This window comes from Vulpes lagopus, chromosome 3, assembly GCF_018345385.1.
Source record: "Vulpes lagopus strain Blue_001 chromosome 3, ASM1834538v1, whole genome shotgun sequence".
Lineage (NCBI taxonomy): Eukaryota > Metazoa > Chordata > Mammalia > Carnivora > Canidae > Vulpes > Vulpes lagopus.
The window spans coordinates 16,815,997-16,839,739 of NC_054826.1; the positions used below are offsets into that span (position 1 = coordinate 16,815,997).

Genomic DNA, 23,743 nt, shown 5'->3' on the forward strand with positions numbered 1-23,743 from the left:
CGAGGACCGTCCCTCAAGGGCAGGTGAGACCAAAGGAGCGCTGAGGCCTCAGCCCAGGTGAGTGCAATGTAACAATACAGGCCTGACACTGGAAGAGCCAAGACAAAGACATATTTCCATATAATCCAAGACTTTTCCATCTGATATTAAGAAAAACTGTGGATTCAAGTTTAAAATCTTGCCAATTTTTGGTATTTCTTTTACTTAATTTTGGCAAATGGATCAGGTGTAAAATAAAAATTAAAAAGAGCAGTATTTTCTTACTATAATTTGTTTAGCAAGAGTTAACCAAACTATGAAGTTTTACTAAAAGGATTGGAATTTATGGAAATTTCAAGTTTCTAGATTGAGGCAGCATAATGAAGCATAGGTTCTAAGTGTGTAGACTCTAGACCCAAGCTGGGCTTAAATCTCAGCTCTGCTACTTCCTACCTATCTGATCTTAGGTGGTTATTTCACCTTTCTTTGCCTGGGTTTTCTCATCTGTAAAATGAGAACATAACAGTAGCTGTCTCATAGGGTGGTAACTAAAGAGCTTAAATGGAACCTGGCACATTATTATACATTTTTAGGCTGTGTAGTATATATTAACTATGATTATACATTTTTAAATATTTTATTTTGAGAGGGAGAAAGACAGACTGTGAGCAGGAAGAGGGGGTAAAGGGGGGAGAGAACCCCAAGCAGTCTCCACACTCAGCACAGAGCCTGACATAAGGCTCAATCTTATGACCATGAGGTCATGACCTGAGCCAAAATCAAGAGCTGGACACTCAACCGGCTGAGCCATGCAGGTGCCCCATGATTATACATTTTTAATGTGTAATCATTTCACAAAATAAGTATGTTTTACGCTGGTAATCAAAACCCAATATGGCAAAATTAAAGGAAGGCTAACAATAAATAACAGACATTGTATCTTCAAATGTGGAAAAGGATGTGCAGAAGGTAAAAACAGGGGATCCCTGGGTGGCTCAGTGGTTTAGCACCTGCCTTTGGCCCAGGGCGTGATCCTGGAGTCCCGGGATCGAGTCCTGCGTCAGGCTCCTGGCATGGAGCCTGCTTCTCCCTCCTCCTGTGTCTCTGCCTCTCTCTCTCTCTCTCTCTATGTCTATCATAAATAATAAATAAATATTTTTAAAAAATCATACGGATAGATGCAACTGTCTTAAAAAAAACAAACAAAAGGTAAAAACATGATATTTCAGTATGAGCCTCTTAGTGACAGACAGAAATCCTGGTATTGATCTAGTCCATCCTGATATCAGAACTTTTTTTTTTTTTTTTTTTGATATCAGAACTTGATTTGTGAAAAATGCCTACCTCTTTAGCCAGACACACAAAAGAAACAGATTCCCAAATAAGTCATATCTAAATATTGACTGTTCAATTCTATTACAAAAAGATCATATGTTTAAAAAAGATTCTGGGATCTTCCTATTTCAAAGTGATAGAACAAACAAAATCCCAGCACAGGTAAGTTTTTATCAATCCTGCAGCTTGCGTTCTGCTGGAAGGAGAACTGCTTTTCACTAAGATTTCATTTTACTAATGCAAACCAACTCTGGAGACAAGGAGGTCCAAATTATACAAAATTTTTTTCAAATTATACAAAATTTTAAACAAAGGTCAAAGTCTTACCATGTGGCCAAGGAGGGCCTTGAGGATGCCCCAGAGGTTTCCCCTTTCGGATATAACTCGGTCTGGATATATATCTGAATTTTCCAGGTTGATTTGTTGGAATATTGTGACTATATTTATTCTCTCTACAGTAGAAATTACATAATTATTACATTCCTAGAATCTCAGTAATAAACTATATTTCAAAAAGCCCAAATTCTAGCTCAGATTAATACATTCATTTGACGTTGCTTTTTCTGTACCTCAGTGATAACATTTCGTGTTTTGACGATTCTCAACAAATTATTCTTCATATCTCACACCTTCATTTGTTTTTTTCAAAGAAATTGATTATCTATTTTTAATTGTCTATGTCTTTGGCAGTTATGTATTTTTAATACCCTGTTTTATTTTAGAAAAGATTCGAGGGAGTCTGTGCTATTTTGAGTAGACCCCAAATTATACATACACAAGTAGTCTGATTACATGTGGGTTCATATTGGGAAGAGATGGCGGAGAGGCGAGGACTGTTTCTGCAAGAGTGGAGCCAAGGGGAAAAACAGGGAGAACAGTCAGGTGGCAAATTACAGAAAAAGAGGAAACAGAATTGAACAGATATCAAAGTTGCATTGATATCCAGTATGCTGGAGTGCGCTGCTGGCACATCTTAGAGACGCAATGCCATTTTTGTCTTTTTCCTTGGTGACTCTATAAACTTGTAAAGACCTCATAATTATGGGAACATGTTTTTCTTTACTTGATTATCGTACTTCTGAGCAGGGTAGATGCAAATATACTGGACGTGGGGGACAAAAGCACTAAATTCTGCTTACTGCGCCTGACAAAATCTTGCCGAATGACCTGCCAAACTTTGTCTTACCTTATTGGAGAAAGGCAGTGTTGCTCTTGGGAAATTTGAGCAGCTCTGGGTTTGTGAGGCAAGGCTTTCTGTGCAGTTTTTGGTAGCTGTACTGATTCAGATAACAGTTCGTTCATCAGACTGTATGCTTGGGAGATCCGCTGATTATAGTGGTCCGAGAGTAACAACCTTCAAACAAAGAATTAAACAGCATTTAGTAAAAGACTCCTTTTCAGTTCATACTTCTAGAGGAAACGTAATGTTTGAAGATGTCCTAGCATTTGGTTTTTTTCAATGCTTTTCAAATGCAAATTCATATTTCAGATTTCTGAAAACCATTAGGTGGAAACTGAAGGTACCTATAGTTAGGACCTTTTGGGTATTTTCAAAATACACCTACATATCTGGATTGGGGGAGGGAAGGCAACAGCAGAAATAAAAGCCTGAAAATTCAATGGAATAAATGATATTTGAAAGCAAATTCCTTAAAAGGCTCATGGAGTCTATTTTCCTTGCAGTTATCTCCCATGATTTTCTGTTTATGGACAGAAAGGGGCTATGTGAAGACTAGAGCTGGTCAGGCGTTGTCGACACCTCGGGTGTGCAAACTGGGGAGCTCACCTGTCCTTTTCGTTCTTCATCTTTTGTCTCAGCCTGATTTCCCGTGAAGTCATGTAAAACTGCAGGAGAAATACCCAGTTAGTCTGTGATTGTTTAGTTCAAATAATTAAGCCACTGTGATACAGGGAAAACATGAAAATTCCACTAATCAATTTTAATACCAAAGTTTTTTTTTTTTTAAGATTTTATTTATTTATTCCTGAGAGACACAGAGAGAGAGGCAGAGACATAGGCAGGCTCCATGCAGCGAGCCCGATGTGGGACTCGATCCCAAGACCGTGGGATCACACCCTGAGCCAAAGGCAGGTGCTCAACCACTGAGCCACCCAGACGTCCCTTAACAGGAGGTTAAAACGTATTTTTGCCATTCAGGAAAACAGTGTAAAACACTGTCATATTTGATAAGCCTCTTAGCACAAAACATGAAAATGTTAAAGCATCATGTAATTAAAATCTGGTTTAATAAATGGGATGCAAAATCTATTTTAGTAGCTAAATTCATGTATTTTCTCAAAAGGAGAGAACCTTAGCTACATTTAAAATTTTTTTTTAATTTGAATTCAATTAACATAGTGTCAGCTGCATTTAAAATGGAAAAAAAACACTGAAGTGCATTTCCTCTCTGTAGATCCTACATGGAAGTAGTCAGTAATAAATTAAAGGTATTAAAAAAATAAATAAATAAATAAATAAATAAATAAATTAAAGGTATTATTAATTTCTGATATAAATTCAAATAAGGGGTGCCTGCGTGATTCAGTTGGCTAGGCATCTGCCTTCAGCTCACATCATTATCTCAGGGTCCTGGGATTGAGCCCCACATTAGGCTCCCTGCTCAGGGATAGCCTGCTTCTCCCTCTCCCTCTGCCACTGCCCCTGCTTATGCTCTCTGTCAAATAAATAAATAAAATCTTTAAATAAATTCAAATGAAATTTGTAATTACTAACCCCATCCCTCACCTAAACAGTAGCTAAAATTAAACAAGTGTTTGCAAAAAAAAAAAAAAGTGTTTGCAATTGTGAAGGAGTGGTCACAATGTCTATGAACCAAGGAGCCCCAGTGCCTTCGATTAATTTATTCTAAATCTGGACACAGTTCTATCTTGGGTATTTGCTTGGTTGACAGGGTAACATCAGAAGTCACCCCCCATGGGTTGGAGGAACACATAAATTAACACATGCACCTGAAGATTCTAGTCCTGTGCCTCACTGCTGACAAAATGTTATAATTAAGATCGGGGCACCTGGGTGACTCAGTCTGTTAAGCACCCGACTCTTGATTTTGGGTCTCAGGGTCATGAGATCCAGCCCCACGTTGGGCTCCACACCATGGGGCCTGCCTAAGATTCTCTCTCTCCCTGTGCCTCTCCTTCCAGCTCATGTGCATGCACATGCTCTCTCTTAAAAAAAAAAAAAGTTTTATTAACATCAACATGCTTTCTCCAGACACAAGTATAGCGTACAATTTATGTAAGAGTTCACCTACTTTTGCACCATTTGGTGCTTAACTGTGACCACCTTATCTGGAAAACTCACTTTTATAGAACATGTTTCCCTAATGATGCTGAAAAAAATTAAGTTCTATTATATTTTATTTCAAATTACAAAGTAAAAGATAAACTAAGTATAATCCAAATGTAATTTTCATAGTAATGTGATTATCAAAATAACATTGCTTTATTTCACCTTCTGAAGAAAACTGCTTCTGACCTAGCCATGGTGACATCCACAGTCAGGGTCAGTGAACAAATGTTGACAGTTTTTAAAGGGGAGTGCGCGCATGCATGCACACACACGCACAATTGTACCCTTGGTACGTGACTGGACCATACTCTTTATTTTTTGTAGATAACTTATGGATACAGAATTTTTTTTTTTTTTTTTTTTTTTTTATGATAGTCACACACGGGGAGAGAGAGAGAGAGAGGCAGAGACACAGGCAGAGGGAGAAGCAGGCTCCATGCACCGGGAGCCTGATGTGGGATTCGATCCCGGGTCTCCAGGATCGCGCCCTGGGCCAAAGGCAGGCGCCAAACCGCTGCGCCACCCAGGGATCCCCGGATACAGAATTTTTATTACACACACAGTCAGTGTTCAATTGCCATTGACTCTCGCTGAAAATTAAGGGAATAGCTCCAACTGGTCACCAATCACTCAACATCTTCACTGGGTTAAAATTAGCTACAGCCGTAATTAGCCTGGAGAAGGGAAAGTATTTAAGATAGTTCAACTTCTAGAACATGGTTTGTAGAATACCTTGCTATATTTTATTAAGGTAATTAACATTTTCTGACAAGCAAAACTCGTGTCATTTCTGTCTAATAAAAAAATGCATCCAAATTATGTTAATCCTTTTCCTGAATATTTGCTAAAGAAAAACTGCACACATTCTGTGCTAATTCCATTGCCCCTGATACTACATACTTACTGGATTGCTCCTCGGGCAGAAGGGGTCATGTTCTCGCCCTCTCTTTTCTGCCAGCTGGTTTAAGTACTCTGCCATTCTTTCCTTGCGTTTTCTTTTCATCCACACCTGAATTTCTCTTCTTTCCTTTTCCGTTCTTTGTGTTCGTCTACCAGAAGAATGCTGAACTCTGAGAAATGTAACAGCCAAGGCATCACTTGATTTTACATTTTTTATGGATATAAGTAGAATCACAACTAAATGCTATTTATTTGGAAAGGGATTTTTTTTTAAGTAATTTCTACACCCAACATGGAGCTCGAACTCACAACCCTGAGATCAAGAGTCACACATGCCACCAACTGAGCCAGCTAGGTGCCCCTATTTGGAAAGATTTTTCCCATTCTCGAAAAGTAGTATATGTGCATTATCTCTGTCAACTTGCTCCAACCTGTACCCTGAAATCCATTGGAAATGATCTCAGAAAACTCACCAAAAGCCTCTTCATCCTACTGGATTTCTCTAAAGCATTTAATATAATAGGCTCTTTTATTCTGTGTTGAACTTTTTCCTATATGAGTCGTCTTCTAACTGAAAACGCTCTGTAGGCTCCTACATTGGCTACTTCTCTGCTCATCACTTCCATATTAATGTCTTGAAAGGTTCTGTTTTTTACTTCTTTACCAACCCTCTATTCCTGGACTAGCTCAATTGCTTCCAAAACTTATACTACAGAGATGACTTCTAAACAGCTGCCCTTGTGGATCTAGCCTCACATTCATGCTCATGCCATACTTCCCACGGGCTGACCTGAGCTAATGCCTGAGCATGGCAGGCATAGTATGGCTGGCTCATTCCTGCAAGACACAGGACTCTTCTGGGGGGGCAGTGTTGGCATGATGTCTCACCACTGACCCAGCTGAAATTTTCCTATAACACTGTACTCTAACATTCCACTTACTCAACCCTCTCCCCTCCCCCTTCTGGTCTGATGTGTTCCTCTACTTCTGCGATTTTCCACCTTTCCCTTCATAGGCCTTTCTCCCAATAATTGTCTTGCACATCTAATCCTATATTGGTTTCTGCTTCTCAGATGATATGAACTGACACAAGTAGTACTGATAGTGGTCTAAGAAAACACGTAGTGTGAGATAGGGATTTGGGGCGGACTCAACACCCAGCATACGAGAACATCATCCCAAGTGGAAGGTCACAGGTACAAGTGATGTGGTTTGTACTGATAACCTGCTTTTCCTTCTGGAAATCTGGATTTGGTATCTGCTAGGCAGAGGCTGCCTACCCAACTAGCCCCCAAGAAAAACTATGGGCACTAAATCTCTAAATGAGCCTCCATGGTGGACATTATCTCACAGATGCTGTCATAACCTGCTGCTGGAGGAACTGTGTCCTGTTGGGACTGCACTAGGATTCTTGGGACCCTTGCCTGGTTTCCCTCCGAATTCACTACATGTACTCTATTCCACTTGCTGGTTTTGCTTTGAATTATCTTGCTGTAATAAATTAAGTCATGAATTTTGTAAGTCCTCCCAGTCAATCAGCGAACCTGTGATCTCCTGGAGACCCCTAACACAGGATCAGATCTACACTGGCCCTGCAGTCTGACAGCTGCCCCAACTTTCTCTGGCTCCTGCCCCTTTCTCCCTCACAAGTATTTCTCCAAATAAATCTCTTGCTCACCTAAATCTCATTTTGGTATTTGCTTCTTGGATGTGCCAATGAATATTACTAATTGATTATATTCTCCTGGCACCCTATAATGTATCTGAAACTACATTCTCTATCTTGCCGAAGAAATCACCATCAACTCAGTCATCCAAATAGAAAATCATTCTCACTTCCTCCTGACAGCCTTCAGGTTTACTCATGATTACTACCCTACACTCTCTATTCTGAGGTCCTTCAAGTTTAGACTACTGAAGTAAGACCTCCAGTTGGCTCCCATTTCTTTGTTGATCCCCTTACTATTTGTAGATAAGGAATAGATGCCTTTGGCCTCCAACCTATAACCAGCATACCTAGCCAGTCCCTCTCTCTCATTCCAAGGCATAAACTCCAGTCACACCTAACTCCTGGTCCACATCTGATCATCACTCCTTTGCATTTTATATTCTTGCTGCCTTGAATAATGTTTCTACTGTTTATAAGGAACACAAATTTCTATTGGTCCTTTGAAATACAGCTCAAATACTGTAACTAGTGAAGCTGATGCCTTTGACGGACTCTCCCTGCAAGCTCCCATCGCACACTGACATAATTTGGTCTTATATCACTCTTTTTATATTTCTATCTCCATTCAATAGTACAAACCTGTCTTTATCCTAATACCTGACATGATATATTATTGATGAAATACTCATAACATTCATAAGGTTAACTAATATAAACAAGTCAGGAGGTATATGTATCTCAAGGAAGCATTAGGAGGAGAGCCAGACTTTATCCTATTAGTAACCAGTTCTTAGACCGGGACAGGTTGCAAGGAAAAACATTTTAACCTAATATTCCAAGAAAAGACTATTTAATATGTATTCTAAGGATTAATATTTAGGGTAAATACTGTGGATGAAGTCTTTAATTGGGTGCCTCCGTGGCTTAGTCGGTTAAGGGGCTGAGTCTTGATTTCAGCTCAGGTAATGATCTCAAGGTCATGATATCCAACCCCAAATCAGCTCTGCACTCAATGTAGAGTCTGCTTGTCCCTCTCCCTTCTCTACCCACCCCCCAACTTGTATGCATGCATGCATATACATGCTCTCTCAACCTCTCTAAAAACAAATGGATAAATAAAATCTTAAAAATAAATCATTAATTACTTCTAAAAAGAAAGGATTAAATTATGTGGTACTTAAAATGATGAGAACTTCCAGGGAAGATGGTAGAGTAGGAGAACCCTAAGCTCATCTCATCCCATGGATATGACTAGGTAACACTCGTATCAGTGTAAATAACCCAGAAAATGATCAAAGACTAGAAGAACAAACTCCACAGCTAAATGTAGAGAAGATGCCATACCAAAGAGGGCAGGAAGGGTGGAGACACGGTCAGGGGCTAAGTGGAACCACAGGACTGTTTGCTGCTGGGAGGGATGCTGTGGGCATGGAGAGGGGAGAGAAACAGATCCTCACACTGAGGACCCCACACAGGAAAGATGAATCCCCATAGCATTTGGCTTTGAAAACCACAGGGCCTGAATTTTACAAGTTCTTATAATCAGCAGGACTTAAAATCTGGAACTTTAAAATAATCAGCAGGCTCAGCTCTGGAAAAGCCTGGAGGGGGAGAAAGAAACTGAGTCTCTGCCCTTAAAGAGAAAGCACAAGAGACAGCCCTGCAGGATACAGCATAGAAGCAGCATTTGAGGGGATCCCTGGGTGGCGCAGCGGTTTAACACCTGTCTTTGGCCCAGGGCACGATCCTGGAGACCCAGGATCGAATCCCACGTCGGGCTCCCTGCATGGAGCCTGCTTCTCCCTCTGCCTGTGTCTCTGCCTCTCTCTCTCTCTCTCCTTCTCTGTGACTATCATGAATAAATAAAATCTTAAAAAACTAATAAAAAATTAAATAAAAAATTAAAAAAAAAAGAAGCAACATTTGAAAAATGCCAGGGCATATGGGAGGGAGGTTTGTTTGCTAACCTCACACCATGTGCTGGATCTTTGGGAAACTTCTCCAAGAACTAAAGAGCTGAGAGACACCATTTCTGTTCCCTGCCCTGAGCCTAGACACAGGGACACATGCTGGAACCTGCACAACACTGACTCTATCTAACTTGCTAACAGTGCACAAGCCCCCATATTTTCCTGCAGGCCCATTCCCTCCAGCCAGGACTCCAACTCTCCTCCAACAGCAAACCCACTCAAATCATGATAACATGGCACATACCACCCCACTCTCCTATGGACTCGCCTCCTCCAAAGTGCTCTTTGCCAGAGCCCAACCAAAGCTGTGCCACAGCCTGGCAGTATACAAAAGCAGCTCCCACAGGAGCCAACACCACTCTAAAGTGACTCCTGCCCCAGGGAGGGAGAAATAACCACACATAACTATCAGACCATAACCTCAGCAGTCAGGTGGGAGCAGACATCTGGTCTGACTACAAGCTCTGCCCACCAACAAAAGCTTCTCTGGGGACAACACAATGCACTTCACGGCTACTGCATCTCTGGCAAACACCTGGTCCAGCTCAACTCAAGCCCAAGGTGACCCCAGACTGGCTCACTAAGAACCCAGGGACCACATCTTGTCCACAATAGGCAAAGAAAGCCATTACACACAACTGGGCTGAGAGAAAAAGTGACTCAGCCACAACATTAGGGTACATGCAATACACAGAGGAGACACCCCTGAAGTGCCAGGTTCTAGTAATTAGGGGACACTGCACTGCAGGGGACTATAAGACCTCTTCTTCATAAGGCCACTGCTTTCAAGGGCAGGAGATGTAGATGACTTCTCTGACACAGAAAAAGAGTTACAAAGAGTTAGACAAAATGAAGAGGCAGAGGAATGTGTTCCAAAGAAAGACCAGGACAAAAATCACAGAAAGAAACCTAAGTGAAATAGACATAGTAGTATGACTTAAAGAGAACTTAAAATAGTGATTATAGCTCACTGGAAAAAAAGTGAAGGACATCAGTGAGACCCTTAACAAAGAGATAGAAAACATAAAGAAGAACCAATCAGAGATAAATAACAATATAAATGAAATTAAAAACACACTAGATGGAATGAATAGTAGACTATAAGAAGCAGGAAAATGGATCAACAACCTGGAGGACAGAGTAAAGGAAAGCAATCAAGCTGAACAGATGAGAAAAATAATACAAAATAAAAATAGTCTTAGTGCCCCAGCAACACCATTAAGTGCAATAACATTTGCATTATAAGGATCCCAGAAGGAGAAGACAGAGCAAAGGGTGAAAATTTATTTCAAGAAAATAATATCTGAAAACTTCTCAATCTGGGGAGGGAAACTAAAATTCAGATCCAGTAGACACAGAAATCCCCCAACAAAATCAAGGAGGTCCATACCAAGACACATGTTATTTAAATGGCAAAAAATTTAGTGATAGAGAATTTTAAAAGGATCAAAAGAAAACAGTTACATACAAGGGAGATTTCATAAGGCAATCAGCTGATTTCTCAGTAGAAACTGGGCAAGGGGAGGAGGGCGGGAGGTGGGGTGAATGGGTGACGGGCACTGAGGGGGGCACTTGATGGGATGAGCACTGGGTGTTATTCTGTATGTTGGTAAATTGAACACCAATAAAAAATAAATTTATTAAAAAAAAAAAAAAAGAAACTGGGCAGGAGGGAGTGGAATGATATATTCAAAGTGCAGAAAGGAAAAAACCTGCATCCAAGAATACTCTATCCTGCAAAGCTATCATTCAGAATAGGAAAGACAAGAGTTTCCCAGACACAAGTTTAAAAAATTCATGACCACTAAAACAACCCTATAAGAAATATCAAAGGGGGTTCTTTTTTTAAAAAAGATTTTATTTACTTGACAGAGAGAGAGAGAAAGAGAGCGAGCGCAAAAGTAGAGGAAGTGGCAGGCAGAAGGAGAAGGACAAGCAGCCTCCCTGCTCAGCAGGAAGCCTGATGCGGGGCTCAACCCCAGGGGCCTGGGATCATGACCTGAGCTGAAGGCAGGCACTTAACTGACCGAGCCACCTAGGTGCCCCCAAAAGGGACTCTTTGAGTGGAAAGGAAAAATCACAAATAGGAGTAAGAAAAGGAGAAAGTGCAAAAAGAATAAAAATAAGCATGTATAAAAATCAGTCAAGGAACTCTCAAAAGGATGTGAAGCATGATACCATACACTTAAAACATGGGAGGTGAGGAGAAGAGTAAAGAATGGGTTCAAACTTAAGTGCCCATCAACTTAATATAGACTACTATATGCATAATATCTCATATACAAACTGAATGGTAACCACAAATAAAAACTGATAACAGATATGCAAAAAACAGAGAAAGAAATCCAAGTATATCACTAAAGAAAGCCAGCGGGGGGGGGGGGGGAGAAAAATGAAAGAAAAAAAAGGGGGGGAAGAAAGCCAGCAAACCATGAGAAAAGAGAGCAAGAGAAGAAACAGAGGCAGCACAAATAATCATAAAACAAGTAACAAAATGGTAATAAGTACATACCTATGAATAATTACTTTTTTTAAATTATCTATTTATTTATTCATGAGAGACACACAGAGAGAGGCAGAGGCACAGGCAGAGGGAGAAGCAGGCTCCCTGCGGAGAACCCGATGTGGGACTCGATCCCAGGATCCTGAGACCAGGACCTGAGTCGAAGGCAGACGCTCAACCACTGAGCCACCCAGGTGCTCCTACTTTGTTCTTTTTTTAAAAGATTATATTTATTTATTCGACAAAGAGAGACAGAATGCACAAGCAGGGGCACAGCAGAGTGAGAGGGAGAAGCAGGCTCTCTGCTAAGCAGGGAGCCCTATGAGGGGCTTGATCCCAGAACCCTGAGATCATGACCTGAGCCAAAGACAGACACTTAACCAACTGAGCGACCCAGGCACCTCTACTTTGAATATAAATGAACTAAATGCTCCAATCAAAAGATATAAGGTGACAGAATAGATAAAAAAAAAAGCAAGACCCATCTATATGCTGCCTAAAAGAGACTCATTTCAGACCTAAGACACAACACATGCAGACTGAAAAGTCGAGGGATGGAGAAGCATTTATCATAAAAAGGGAAGTGAAAAGAAAGCTGGGGTAGCAATACTTATACCAGGCAAAATAGACTTTAAAAGACAAGAGACAAAGAAGGACACCACATAATCATAAAGGGAAGAATTCAACAAGAAGATATAACAATTGTAAATATTTATGCACCCAACATGGGAGCATGAAGCAGGGGAGCACCCAAATACATAAAGCAGCTAATAGCAAACATAAAGAAAATTATCAGTAATAATAATAGTAGGGGACTTTGACATCCCATTTACATCAGTGGATAGATCATCCAAACAGAAAATCAACAAGGAAGTAGTGGCTCTGAATGACACTGGACCAGATGGATCTAACAAGATATATTTAGAACATTCCATCCTAAAACAGCAAAATGCACATTCTTTTCAAGTGCACATGGAAAATTCTCCAGAATAGATCACATATTTGGCCACAAAACAAGTCTTAGCAAATTCAAAAAGATCAAAGTCAAACCATGCAACTTTTCTGACCACAACACTATGAAACTAGAAATCAACCATAAAAATAATCTGGAAAGAGTATAAATACATGGAGGTTAAAAAACACACTCTGGAACAATGAATGGGTCAACAAAAAAATCAAAGAAGAAATTAAAAAATACATGGAGACATATGAAACTGAAAAGACAATGGTCCAAAATCTTTGGGATGCAGTAAAAGCTGTTCTAAGATGGAAGTTTATAGCAATACAAGCCTGCCTCAAAAAGCAAGATAAATTTCAAATAACCTAACCTTATTCCTAAAGTAGCTAGAAAAAGAAGAACAAACAAAACCCAAAACCTGTAGAAGGAAGAAAATAACAAAGATTAGAGCAGAAATAAATGAAACGGAAACTAAAAAGCCAAGAGAACAGATCAATGAAACCAGAAGCTCGACCTTTAAAAAGATTTTAAAAAATGATAAACCTTTAGCCAGACTCATCCAAAAAAACAGAGAGAGAGAGAACTCAAACAAAATCAGAAATGAAAGAGAAGAAATAACAACACCACAGTAAGAGACTATTATGGAAAATTATATGCCTACATTTGAACAACCTATATGAAATGGAAGAACTCCTAGAAATATCTAACCTCTCAAAACTGAAACAGGAAGAAAGAGAACATTTGAACAGACTGGTTATCAGCAATGAAATTGAATCCATAATCAAAAAACATCCAAAAAACAAAAGTCCAGGACCAGATGGCTTTACAGATGAATTCTACCAAATATGTATAGAATAGTGATTATCAATTCTTCTCAAACTATTCCAAAAAATAGAAAAGAAAGGAAAGCTTCCAAATTAATTCTATGAGGCCACCATTACTTTGATACCAAAACCAGATAAAGACAGTACAAAAAAAGAACTACCGGGGCACCTGGGTGGCTCAGCTGGTTAAGCATCTGACTCTTGATTTCAGCTCAGGTCATGATCTTGGGGTTGTGAGACTGAGTCCTGTGCTGGGCTCCGTAATCAGCAGGGAATCTACTTGAGATTCTCTCTCTGCCTCTGCCCCTCCCCTCCATGTGCTTTCTTCTCAATCTCTCAAATAATAAATAAATAAATCTTTAAAAAAAGAGAGAACTACAGGCCAACATCTCTGATGAACACAGATACAAAAATCCTCAACAGGGGATCCCTGGGTGGCTCAGCGGTTCAGTGCCTGCCTTTGGCCAGGGGCACGATCCTGGAGACCCGGGATCAAGTCCCACGTCGGGCTCCCTGCATGAAGCCTGCTTCTCCCTCTGCCTGTATCTCTGCCTCTCTCTCTCTATGTCTATCATGAATGGATAAATAAAATATTTTTTAAAAATCCTCAACAAAATATTAGCAAACTAAGTTCAACAATATCTTAAAAAAATAATTCACCACAATTAAGTGGGATCTATTCCAAGAATGAAAGAGTGGTTCAATGTTTGCAAATCAATCAAAACATCACATCAACAAGAGAAAGGATTAAAAGAACTATATGATCATTCCAACACATGGAGAAAAAGCATTTGACAAAATTCAACATCCATTTATGATAAAAACCTTCAATGAAGTAGGTTTAGAGGGAATATACCTCAACGTAACAAAGACCATATATGAAAAACCCACAGCTTATGTCATACTCAATGTAAAAACTTGAGAGCTTTTCCCCTAAGATCAGGACAAGACAAGGATGTCCACTCTCATCACTTGCATTCAACATACTGCCAGATGTCCTAGCCACATAATCAGAAAAGAAAAGAAAAAAAAAAGGCATCCAAATTGCTGAGGATGAAATAAAACTTTCACTACCTGCAGATGACATGATGGTATATATAGGAAACTCTAAAGACTCCATCAAATTACTACTAGAACTGATAATTGAATTCAGTCAGGTGCAAAACACAAAATCAATACTCAGAAATTCATTATGTTTCTATATACTAATAATGAAGTAGCAGAAAAAGAAACTAAGAAAACAATCCCATTTATAACTGCACCAAAATAATAAAATACCTAGGAATAAGCTTAACCAAGGAAGTGAAAGATCTGTACTCTGAAAACTATAAAACACTGATGAAAGAAATTAAAGATGACACAAACGAATGGAAAGATATTCCATGTTCATGGATTGGGAGAACAAATACTGTTAAAATGTCCCTACTACCCAAAGCAATCTACAGACTTAATGCAATCCCTATCAAAATGCCAACAGAATTTTTCACAAATAACCCCACAATGTGTATGGAACCACAAAAGACCCCCAGTAGCTAAAGCAATCTTGAAAAAGTACAAAGGTGGCAGTTATCACAATCCCAGATTTCAAGATATACTACAATGCTGTAGTAATCAAAAGAGTATGGTATTGCTGCAAAAACAGCCACATTAAAAAAAAAAAAAAAAAAACAAACCCAGCCACATAGCTAAATGGAACAGAACAGAGAGTCAATAAACACACTATTATATGGTCAATTAATCATTGGCAAAGGAGAAAAGAATATACAATGGGAAAAGATGGTCACGTCAACAAATGGTACTGGGAAAACTAGACAGCAATATGCAAAAGAATGAAACTGGACCACTTTCTTACACCACACAGAAAAATAAATTCAAAATGGATTAGGGACCCAAATGTGAGACCTGAAACCATACAAATTCTAGAAGAGAGCACCAGCAGTAACTTCTCTGACATTGGTTGTAGCAACATTTTTCTACAGGTCTTCTGAGACAAGGTTAACAAAAGCAAAAAATAAAGTATTGAGACTACATCAAAATCAAAGCTTCTGCACAGCAAAGGAAACCACCAACAAAACTAAAAGAGAACCTACTGAATGGGAGAACATATTTGCAATGACATATCTGGTTAAGGGTTAGTATCCAAAATATATTAAGAACTCACACACACACACACACACACACACACACACACACACACACAAGAACTTACACAACACCAAAAAAGCCAGAAAATCCAATTTAAAAATGGGCAGAACACACAGACATTTCTCCAAATGGCCAACAGACACATGAAAAGATGCTCAACATCACTCATCATTAGGAAAATGCAAATCAAAACCACAATGAGATGTCATCTCATATGTGTCAGAATGGCTAAAATAAAAAACACAAGAAACAAGTTTTGGTGAGGATACGAAGAGAATGGAATCCTTGTGCACTGTTGGTGGGAATGCAAACTGGGGCAGCCAGTTTGTCTGGAAAACAGTAGGGGAGTTCCTCAAAAAATTAAAAATAAAACTATCCTATGACCCAGTAATTCCACTGCTAGGTATTTACCCAAAGAATATAAAAATATTCATTCAAAGGGATGTATGCACCCCAATGTATTATTGCAACATTATTTACAATAACCAATTAGGAAAGTACCTCAGGTGCTTACTGATAGATGAATGGATAAAAAAGTGGTCTGTATGTACCATAGAATATTACTCAGCCATAAAAATGAATGAAATCTTGCCATTTGCAACAGCATGGATGGAGCTGGCGAGATTAATGCTAAGAGAAATAAGTCAGGGAAAGACAAATGCCACATGATTTCACTCATATGTGGGATTTAAGAAGTAAAACAAAGAAAAAAAATAAGAGAAAACCAAAAACAGACTCTTTACTATAGAGAACAGATGGTTACCAGAGGGGAGGTGGGTGGGAGGATGAGCTAAATAGGTGATGGGGATTAGGAGAACACTTGTCTTGATGAACACTGAGTAATGTACAAAACTGGTGAATAACTATATTGTACACCTGAAGCTAATATAACAATGTATGTTAACTATACTGAAATTTTTAAAAATCTCACAATAAATTAAAAAATATATAAAAATGACAATAAAAATAAAATGAGACTTTGGGAAAACTCCCAGGATATAGATGTGCTGCTGTATTAAATATATCAGTCTGTCTACTGTTGGGGAAGGGGAGGAGAGACACAACCTGAATAAACATCACAGAAAGTATTTATGAAGAAAAAAAACCTAAGTTTTGTATTTCTTTCATAAAAACTATGTTAAAAAATGGCCAATTTTGAATATTCCTGAACCATAAACATTTTAAGTGGGTTAACATGAATTATTCACGGATTACCTGGAGATATTCCTAGCTTGTTGTTCTGTTAAACCAAGCTCCTCACTGGAAACTCCATCTTTTGTTATAAGGTCCTCAATAATGTCTGCAATATCAGTTAATCCAGTCATCTGGAATGGATCTACTGAAACGCTTCATTTTCGAATGCAATTTGAGAAATATAAGTCAGTATATACAATGTGATTACATTAAGCAGAAATGAACATGTAAACTTTAAAAAATGAACATATAAAGCTATATCCTCTATGAGCATAAATGAACACAAAGATAATAAACACAGATGATCTAATGTTGTTCCTTAAACTTTCCAGTAATCCTCAGCACAAAAGTCTAATCATCAGTTATTCATGACTTCTTACGTGCTCTTAAAAAAGCAAACATAAGGCTCAGGAGATAACCTCTACCTGTCCTGCCTGCTGAATACACACACAGTAAAAGATATAGCAAATCCAGTCTACTGAATTCTAATTACTTATGCTAAAAGAGCAAAGGACATAGTAAAGCAATCCTCAGCTTCTTAAAACACTCCATTCCCAATGAGAATTAATTCCTTTGAGTCTACAAAAAAAAATATGTAGTGTAGTAGCTCACATACACATGAACAATAAAATTTCCAAAACACACAGTTTACACCCAACCTTAAGTAAAACTGTGAATTAATTCTTCATATATTTACCTCTCAAATAAATCATCACTGTTATTCATACCTTAAAAGAAAAGAAACATTATTAATAAAAATTTAGGATAATTTTTTTCTACTTTCACCTATTAACCTGATTTAGAAATTATATAACCAGAAATTGCAGTATTTTTTAAACCTCCAAATAGCTTTAAAGATATATTTATGTGTGTAGCCTATTTACCCTCCTCTTAAATATGCTATTTGGTAGTGAATACTCTGCATAGATTATTACTTTTTTATCCAAAGTAGGATAGGAAGTACACTTGAAGAGGAAGTATGCTTTAGGAAGTACAGTCCTCCTTTGCTTAGTACACAGTTTAAAATACTGAAGTTAATTTACTAAAACAAAGCAAAACAAAAACCCCAAAAAACAAAAATGCTCTAATGATCCTAAAGTAATACATTTGGGAAAATATCTAATTTAATTCCAAGAAGCCATTACTTGGAAGAAAAGGACCTAAAGAATAATTTTTAAACCTTGTCCAATATTAACTACATGTCTTTAGAGCAAAACACCTAATCTACTCATTTTTTATATGTTTAATACTCAAAGAGAATTGAGTTACTATGGGGGAAAGTATTCTGATATCTCTTCTCAAAAACATTTTATTGTTGAGATTCTCTTAAATAAATCCACCCTGCCCCAAAACTTACACATCTATATGTTTTTAGTATTTATTTTACTTTCCTAAGCACATGTTGTTTTGTTTAATTTATTAATCCTCAAATAAAGATTTTACATTATTTTTGTACTCGGAGTTGGGGCATTTGTGAGGCTTTAATAGCAATTAATCAAATTTAACTATTTTTTTAAAGATTTTTTTTTTTTATTTTAAGTAATCTCCTTACTCAATGTGGGGCTCAAAGCCACAACCATGAGATCAAGAGTCACATGCTCCACCAACTGAGCTAGCCAGGGACCCTTTAAATTGAATTATTAAGAAAACCTCAATTACTAAATGAAAAAAAAATGGTAATGATGTAGGTATAGAGTAATCAGATATAAAAAGGTCTGATTGCTAAGAAATGAAATTTCTTTTCTGATTCTTTTTATCAAAGGACAGAAAAGTGGTGTATCCGAATAACTACCTTTAACAGTAGTTACACAGGAAGACTGGATCCTTACTTTATTTTTTTTTCTTACTTCATTTTCTTTTTTCTTTTTTTTTTTTTTAAAGATTTTATTTATTTATTCATGATAGTCACACAGAGAGAGAGAGAGGCAGAGACACAGGCAGAGGGAGAAGCAGGCTCCATGCAGGGAGCCCGACGTGGGACTCGATCCCGGGTCTCCAGGATCGCGCCCTGGGCCAAAGGCAGGCGCCAGACCGCTGCGCCACCCAGGGATCCCTCTTACTTCATTTTCAATCCATTTTTGGAACTCTTCCTTTGGGGCTGCCATTACAATTTACTGAACACAATAGATCGGCTTTATTCCTTCAAAATCACAATTCCTTCTTTTTAATTCCAACAATGACACGCAGCCTTATTATCTACTCCACTTATCAGAGATCATCTGGAAATCTTGTGGCTATTACCGAAAATTAAATCCATCCTCAGTGAATAAATTATTTGCCACTGTTAAGAACACTCACAAGAATCAGCTAAGAAATAGAAGGCAATTCAAAAGAGGATATCTTTTTTGAGCACCAGAAGTAAGAGAATGACTATCCATCTTTCTAGGATGCCAACTTTAGAAAAGGAAACATCCATTAGGGTGTCTAAATTCTGTACTCTAAAAAATAATAATTTGATTTCCTTTTTAATTTACAGTAGACATTGAATACTAGAGAAAAATAATTATCCATCTTTAGATGTGTTATGCCATTTATTGACAGTTTTTCCCTTTCTTATCTTGCATCCTAATTTAAGAAGCTACTACAGGGGGCGCCTGGGTGGTTCAGTCCGTTAAGTGTCTTGTCTGCCTTGTGCTCAGATCATGATCCTGGGATCCTGGGATGGAGTCCCATGCTGGGCTCCCTGCAAGCAGGAAGCCTGCCGCTCCTTCACCTCCCCACTCCCTGTTCTTAATTAATCTCTCTCTCTCTCTCTCTCTAATAGATAAAATCTTTTTTAAAAAGGAAACTATTACATCCCTGAACGAATACTTTCAATCTTACTTTTCCTACTCCTTTCTTTTCTTCTTCCTTTAAACATTTTAGAGTGGTCTTTATCCCCATCTTGATATGATCTTTGACTTCATTTCTCTTTCTTTTCTACTTCCTTTTACTGTCAGAATTAAGTAGTCTATCAGTACAGCCTCTTGAGCCTGTCTTTGTCCCCAAACAGCCTTCTTCTACTCTTGATATTACCTGAAAGTCCCCAAAGTCCTTAACAAATTCAATCTTTATTCATGACTATTGAATAATAATGGCTATTATTCTAATAGCCATTCACTTTTTCTTAAAAATCTCTCATCAAACTCCACTTGTCCATCTCCCTCATAGGGAGGCCGTGTACGCATTCAAGGATGTCATTTCAAAGGCTCCAGAGAGTAGCCAAAGGGATTTTCACTTCTTCTGTATTTCTTGCTGAGAACAGATGCACTAAATCTTGGCTATATAATTAGGTAAAAGGCTCTTATATCTGTTTTTCAAGCTTAAACCTCTCATCAAGTTCCACTTGCTGTCAAAAACTGGGTGCCAAATATGGCCATTTTACATACCCCAACATCACCTTACACTGTTAAATTTGGTGGTGAGGTACTCTAGAGGCCAACATCAGAGCTAGGATATCGTTGCTCCCACAGTGTGATAACACAAAATAACGGTTTCTCCTCCTCCTCCTCTTTCATCCACTTAGTCTTTGAGTGACATCAGTTGCCTTCAGCATGTCTCCTGCTTTCCCACAACACTGCCCAGGCCCTGATCAGGTCAGATGAATTTAACAACTCACTAAATGATTGATGCCTCCATTCTGGTCTTCCTCAAGACTTCCTCATTCCCCTTCTCTGCTCAGAATGCTCCAATGATTCCCTGACATAAAATGGAGAGTACACTTCTCAGATCCATCAGAACCATCTACAACCTCTTTGACCTCATTTGTTAACTCTTCCCCAGAAGAGTCAATACAAAAGCTACGGATGGCAGAGAATCCACAGGAATCAAACAGGTTCAAACAGGAATCAACACAGGTTGAGTGTTATATAACACTCAATCCTCACAACTCTGTGACGTGGAAATGATCAGCCCCATACAAATGGAATCCAGGAAGAACTTAGAGGAAAGAAAATTACAACACTTAAAGCCAGCTTCTTAGTTTTTCTTTTAATGACAGCTATGCCATTTAAAAATAGCATTTTTTCCTGCTTATACTACTTTAATAATAAAACATACTGTAAACACTCAGTATATTCATCATTTATGACCATCAATAGCTGAGGGAGAAAAAACCATTTCAAAGCCATTGGCAGTAGCCCAAGTGTTGTATTTATAAGGACCTATCATTCATATGGCAAAATGTATTCATTAGGACTACAGAAGAGCATTTTTAATTGCCAGCTCCAAATATAATGAATGAAAAGCAGCACCAAACTTTTCTAAGTTTCAATATTCTTTACTGTACAATGGGAATGATCATGGCACCCACCTTGCAGGTTAGACCTAACACACATAAAACAGCATTATCTGGGACACAAGCAGACTCTCAATAAACCACAGCTGTTATTTTGTTTTCCTAATTAAAACTCCAGGTTCTCAATATCAGCCAGTTTGAATTTTCAATTTTTGTAAAAATCAGACAGTATAGTAATTCCAGTTGCTATATATTTAACATTAATAAGTTATTAAAATAACTTAGAGATACCTAGTCCTATATCTTATTAGAGATAATGATACATGCTTGCAATATCTTAGGAAGATGACAAGACATTTTGGTTCTTCAAGTAAATAGCACAATTTTTAACTTCCCCTGAAATTTATAAATATTGCAAAATGGCTTCACAAATCCTTCACAACCGTGTTCCCAATAAATAATCTTCAGTAAGAGTACTGGAAAACAAGAGTATAAATGAAAAAAGTGAAGAACAATACCAGGAGAAGTTGTATTCTGGTCACTGAAAAGGCTGACAGCCGAATCAGCAGAAGGAAACACACAGGTTTTCTGACTAGAATGAGTTTCTGCTACTGAAAATTCAGCTTCTGAAGTCTCTCTGTCACTTGGAGCCTCCTTATTCATATGAGTCTGGAAATGTACTGATCCAAGGTAAAACAGTAGAGGAAAAAAAGCACATGGGAAAAAAAAGATACTTAGTTAACACTATGACACGGCAACAGATATATCAGAAGTTTATGATATATTATTTTGATAACTTTCTACTGTATAATGAAATAATTTAATATGATATTTAAAATTTAACCTCCCTCATAGTAAAAAAAAAAAACTATTAAATTTATTATCAGATTCAGGAAACATGGCACGTGAGCTGAAGTAGACAGGTTCATATCCTGTTATAAAAACAGAGAAGAGGGCAGCCCAGGTGGCTCAGCGGTTTAGCGCAGCCTTCAGCCCAGGGTGTGTTCCTGGAGACCCGGCATCGAGTCCCATGTCAGGCTCCCTGCATTGAGCCTGCTTCTCCCTCTGCTTGTGTCTCTGCCTCTCTCTCTCTCTCTCTCTCTCTGTGTCTCTCATGAATAAATAAAATCTAAAAAAATAATAAATAAAAACTGTTTTTAAATTTTAAAAATAAAAACAGAGAAGAAATGCTACATTTTAAAAAACAGATTAATATGCAACCAAGCCCTGTAAATAAAGAAATTGCCTGGTACCAGAAAAGAAAACGTAATCAAAGCTGGGCAACATATGGGCAATGATGGTGGGACAGTTCATACAGAAAGGAAATGTGGTTTCTGCCATCTGCAGTGGAAAGAACTGAGCTACCTTCATATGACCTAGAGCATTGAAGGACAGCTCTATCCAGAAAATGAGGATAAAAGAAACCTTGGAGAAGCAGCAAAGAAATTTTCTATCTGCCTAAAGAGTGGATGGGAGAAAAATAAGTCAACTGTGAGAAATAAAAACCTCTGCTATGCCACAAACAGGTATGGGATCTGAATTTATACTATGTAGTACAGCAACTACAAGCCAAGAAATGTATATAAAAATTTGTCCCCCAAATTTTTCTACTTCAGTAGATCCCAAGAAGCAAATACAAAACCACTTCAATGATAAATATATAAAAATCAACACAACTCTCCTAAAGATAAGTTCAGGATTAAAAAAATATTTAATTGCACAAAGAAACCACCACGAAAGAGAGCAGTGCGCATATCTGACAATGGAGAATATAAATACATGAAGTAAAACAATCTGAAAGGGCATAAAATATTGCTAAAATCATTAAATAGATAAAAGAAGGCATAGAAACCATAATAAAATAGGACAGTACATCCAGCAAACAGATAGATTTGAAAAAGAAACAAAACTTCTAGACATTAAGAATATAGTTTAAAAAATTTTAAATCCAAAAAAAAAAAAAATTTAAATCCAATAGCAAAGATACAACAGAAGAGAAAATTAGAAAACATAAAGACAGATCTGAGACCATCACCCTAAGTACATCACTGAGAGATAAAAAGGTGGCAATTAATAGTTAAGAGACAGGGAATAAAGTGAGAAGGTCCAACATAGCTCTAATAGGTGTTGTAGAAAACAATAGAAAGAATGGAGAGGAAGCAATACTCCAAAAGAAATGAATGAAAAATAACCAACATTAATAATCATTCCTGGGCAGCCCAGGGGCCCAGCAGTTTAGCACCGCCTTCAGCCCGGGGTGTGATCCTGGAGACCCGGGATCGAGTCCCACGTTGGGCTCCCTGCAAGGAGCCTGCTTCTCCCAACCCCTGTGTCTCTGCCTCTCTCTGTGTGTGTCTCTCATGAATAAATAAATAATAAAATCATTCCTTCTCTCATTTATTTATTTACAAGATTTTATTTATTTATTTATTTATTTATTCATTCATTCATTCATTCATTCATTCATTCATGAGAGACACACAGAAAGAGGCAGAGGGAGAAGCAGGCTTCCTGCAGGGCGCCTGAATCGGGACTCAATCTCAGAACCCCAGGATCATGACCTGAGCCAAAGGTATATGCTCAACCACTGAGCCACCCAGATGCCCCCCTACTCTCATTTAGAATAAATTTTTAAAATATACATACTGGGGGCCCCTGGGTAGTTCAGTCTGTTGAGCCTCTGACACTTGATTCTGGATCAGGTCGTGATCTCAGGGTTGTAAGATTGAGCCCCACCTCA

General features: G+C 38.2%; 1 protein-coding gene across 10 annotated transcripts in view; it reads right to left on the bottom strand.

The window, feature by feature from the left end:
- CPLANE1 (ciliogenesis and planar polarity effector 1) overlaps positions 1 to 23,743 on the bottom strand; it is a 140,605-nt gene that overhangs the window by 6,543 nt on the left and 110,319 nt on the right. For 5 of the 10 annotated variants that reach the window (XM_041747930.1, XM_041747931.1, XM_041747929.1 and 2 more), the window contains 7 exons: positions 21,522 to 21,683; positions 17,485 to 17,515; positions 16,809 to 16,940; positions 5,529 to 5,694; positions 3,101 to 3,159; positions 2,501 to 2,668; positions 1,642 to 1,766 (listed from right to left, as the gene is read on the bottom strand). In XM_041747930.1, coding sequence (XP_041603864.1) covers positions 1,642 to 1,766; positions 2,501 to 2,668; positions 3,101 to 3,159; positions 5,529 to 5,694; positions 16,809 to 16,940; positions 17,485 to 17,515; positions 21,522 to 21,683 — 843 coding nt within the window. Of the gene's footprint in view, positions 1 to 1,641; positions 1,767 to 2,500; positions 2,669 to 3,100; positions 3,160 to 5,528; positions 5,695 to 16,808; positions 16,941 to 17,484; positions 17,516 to 20,385; positions 20,466 to 21,521; positions 21,684 to 23,743 lie in introns of those variants that run through there. The other 5 variants (XR_005986733.1, XR_005986732.1, XR_005986734.1 and 2 more) reach the window with 5 other exon arrangements.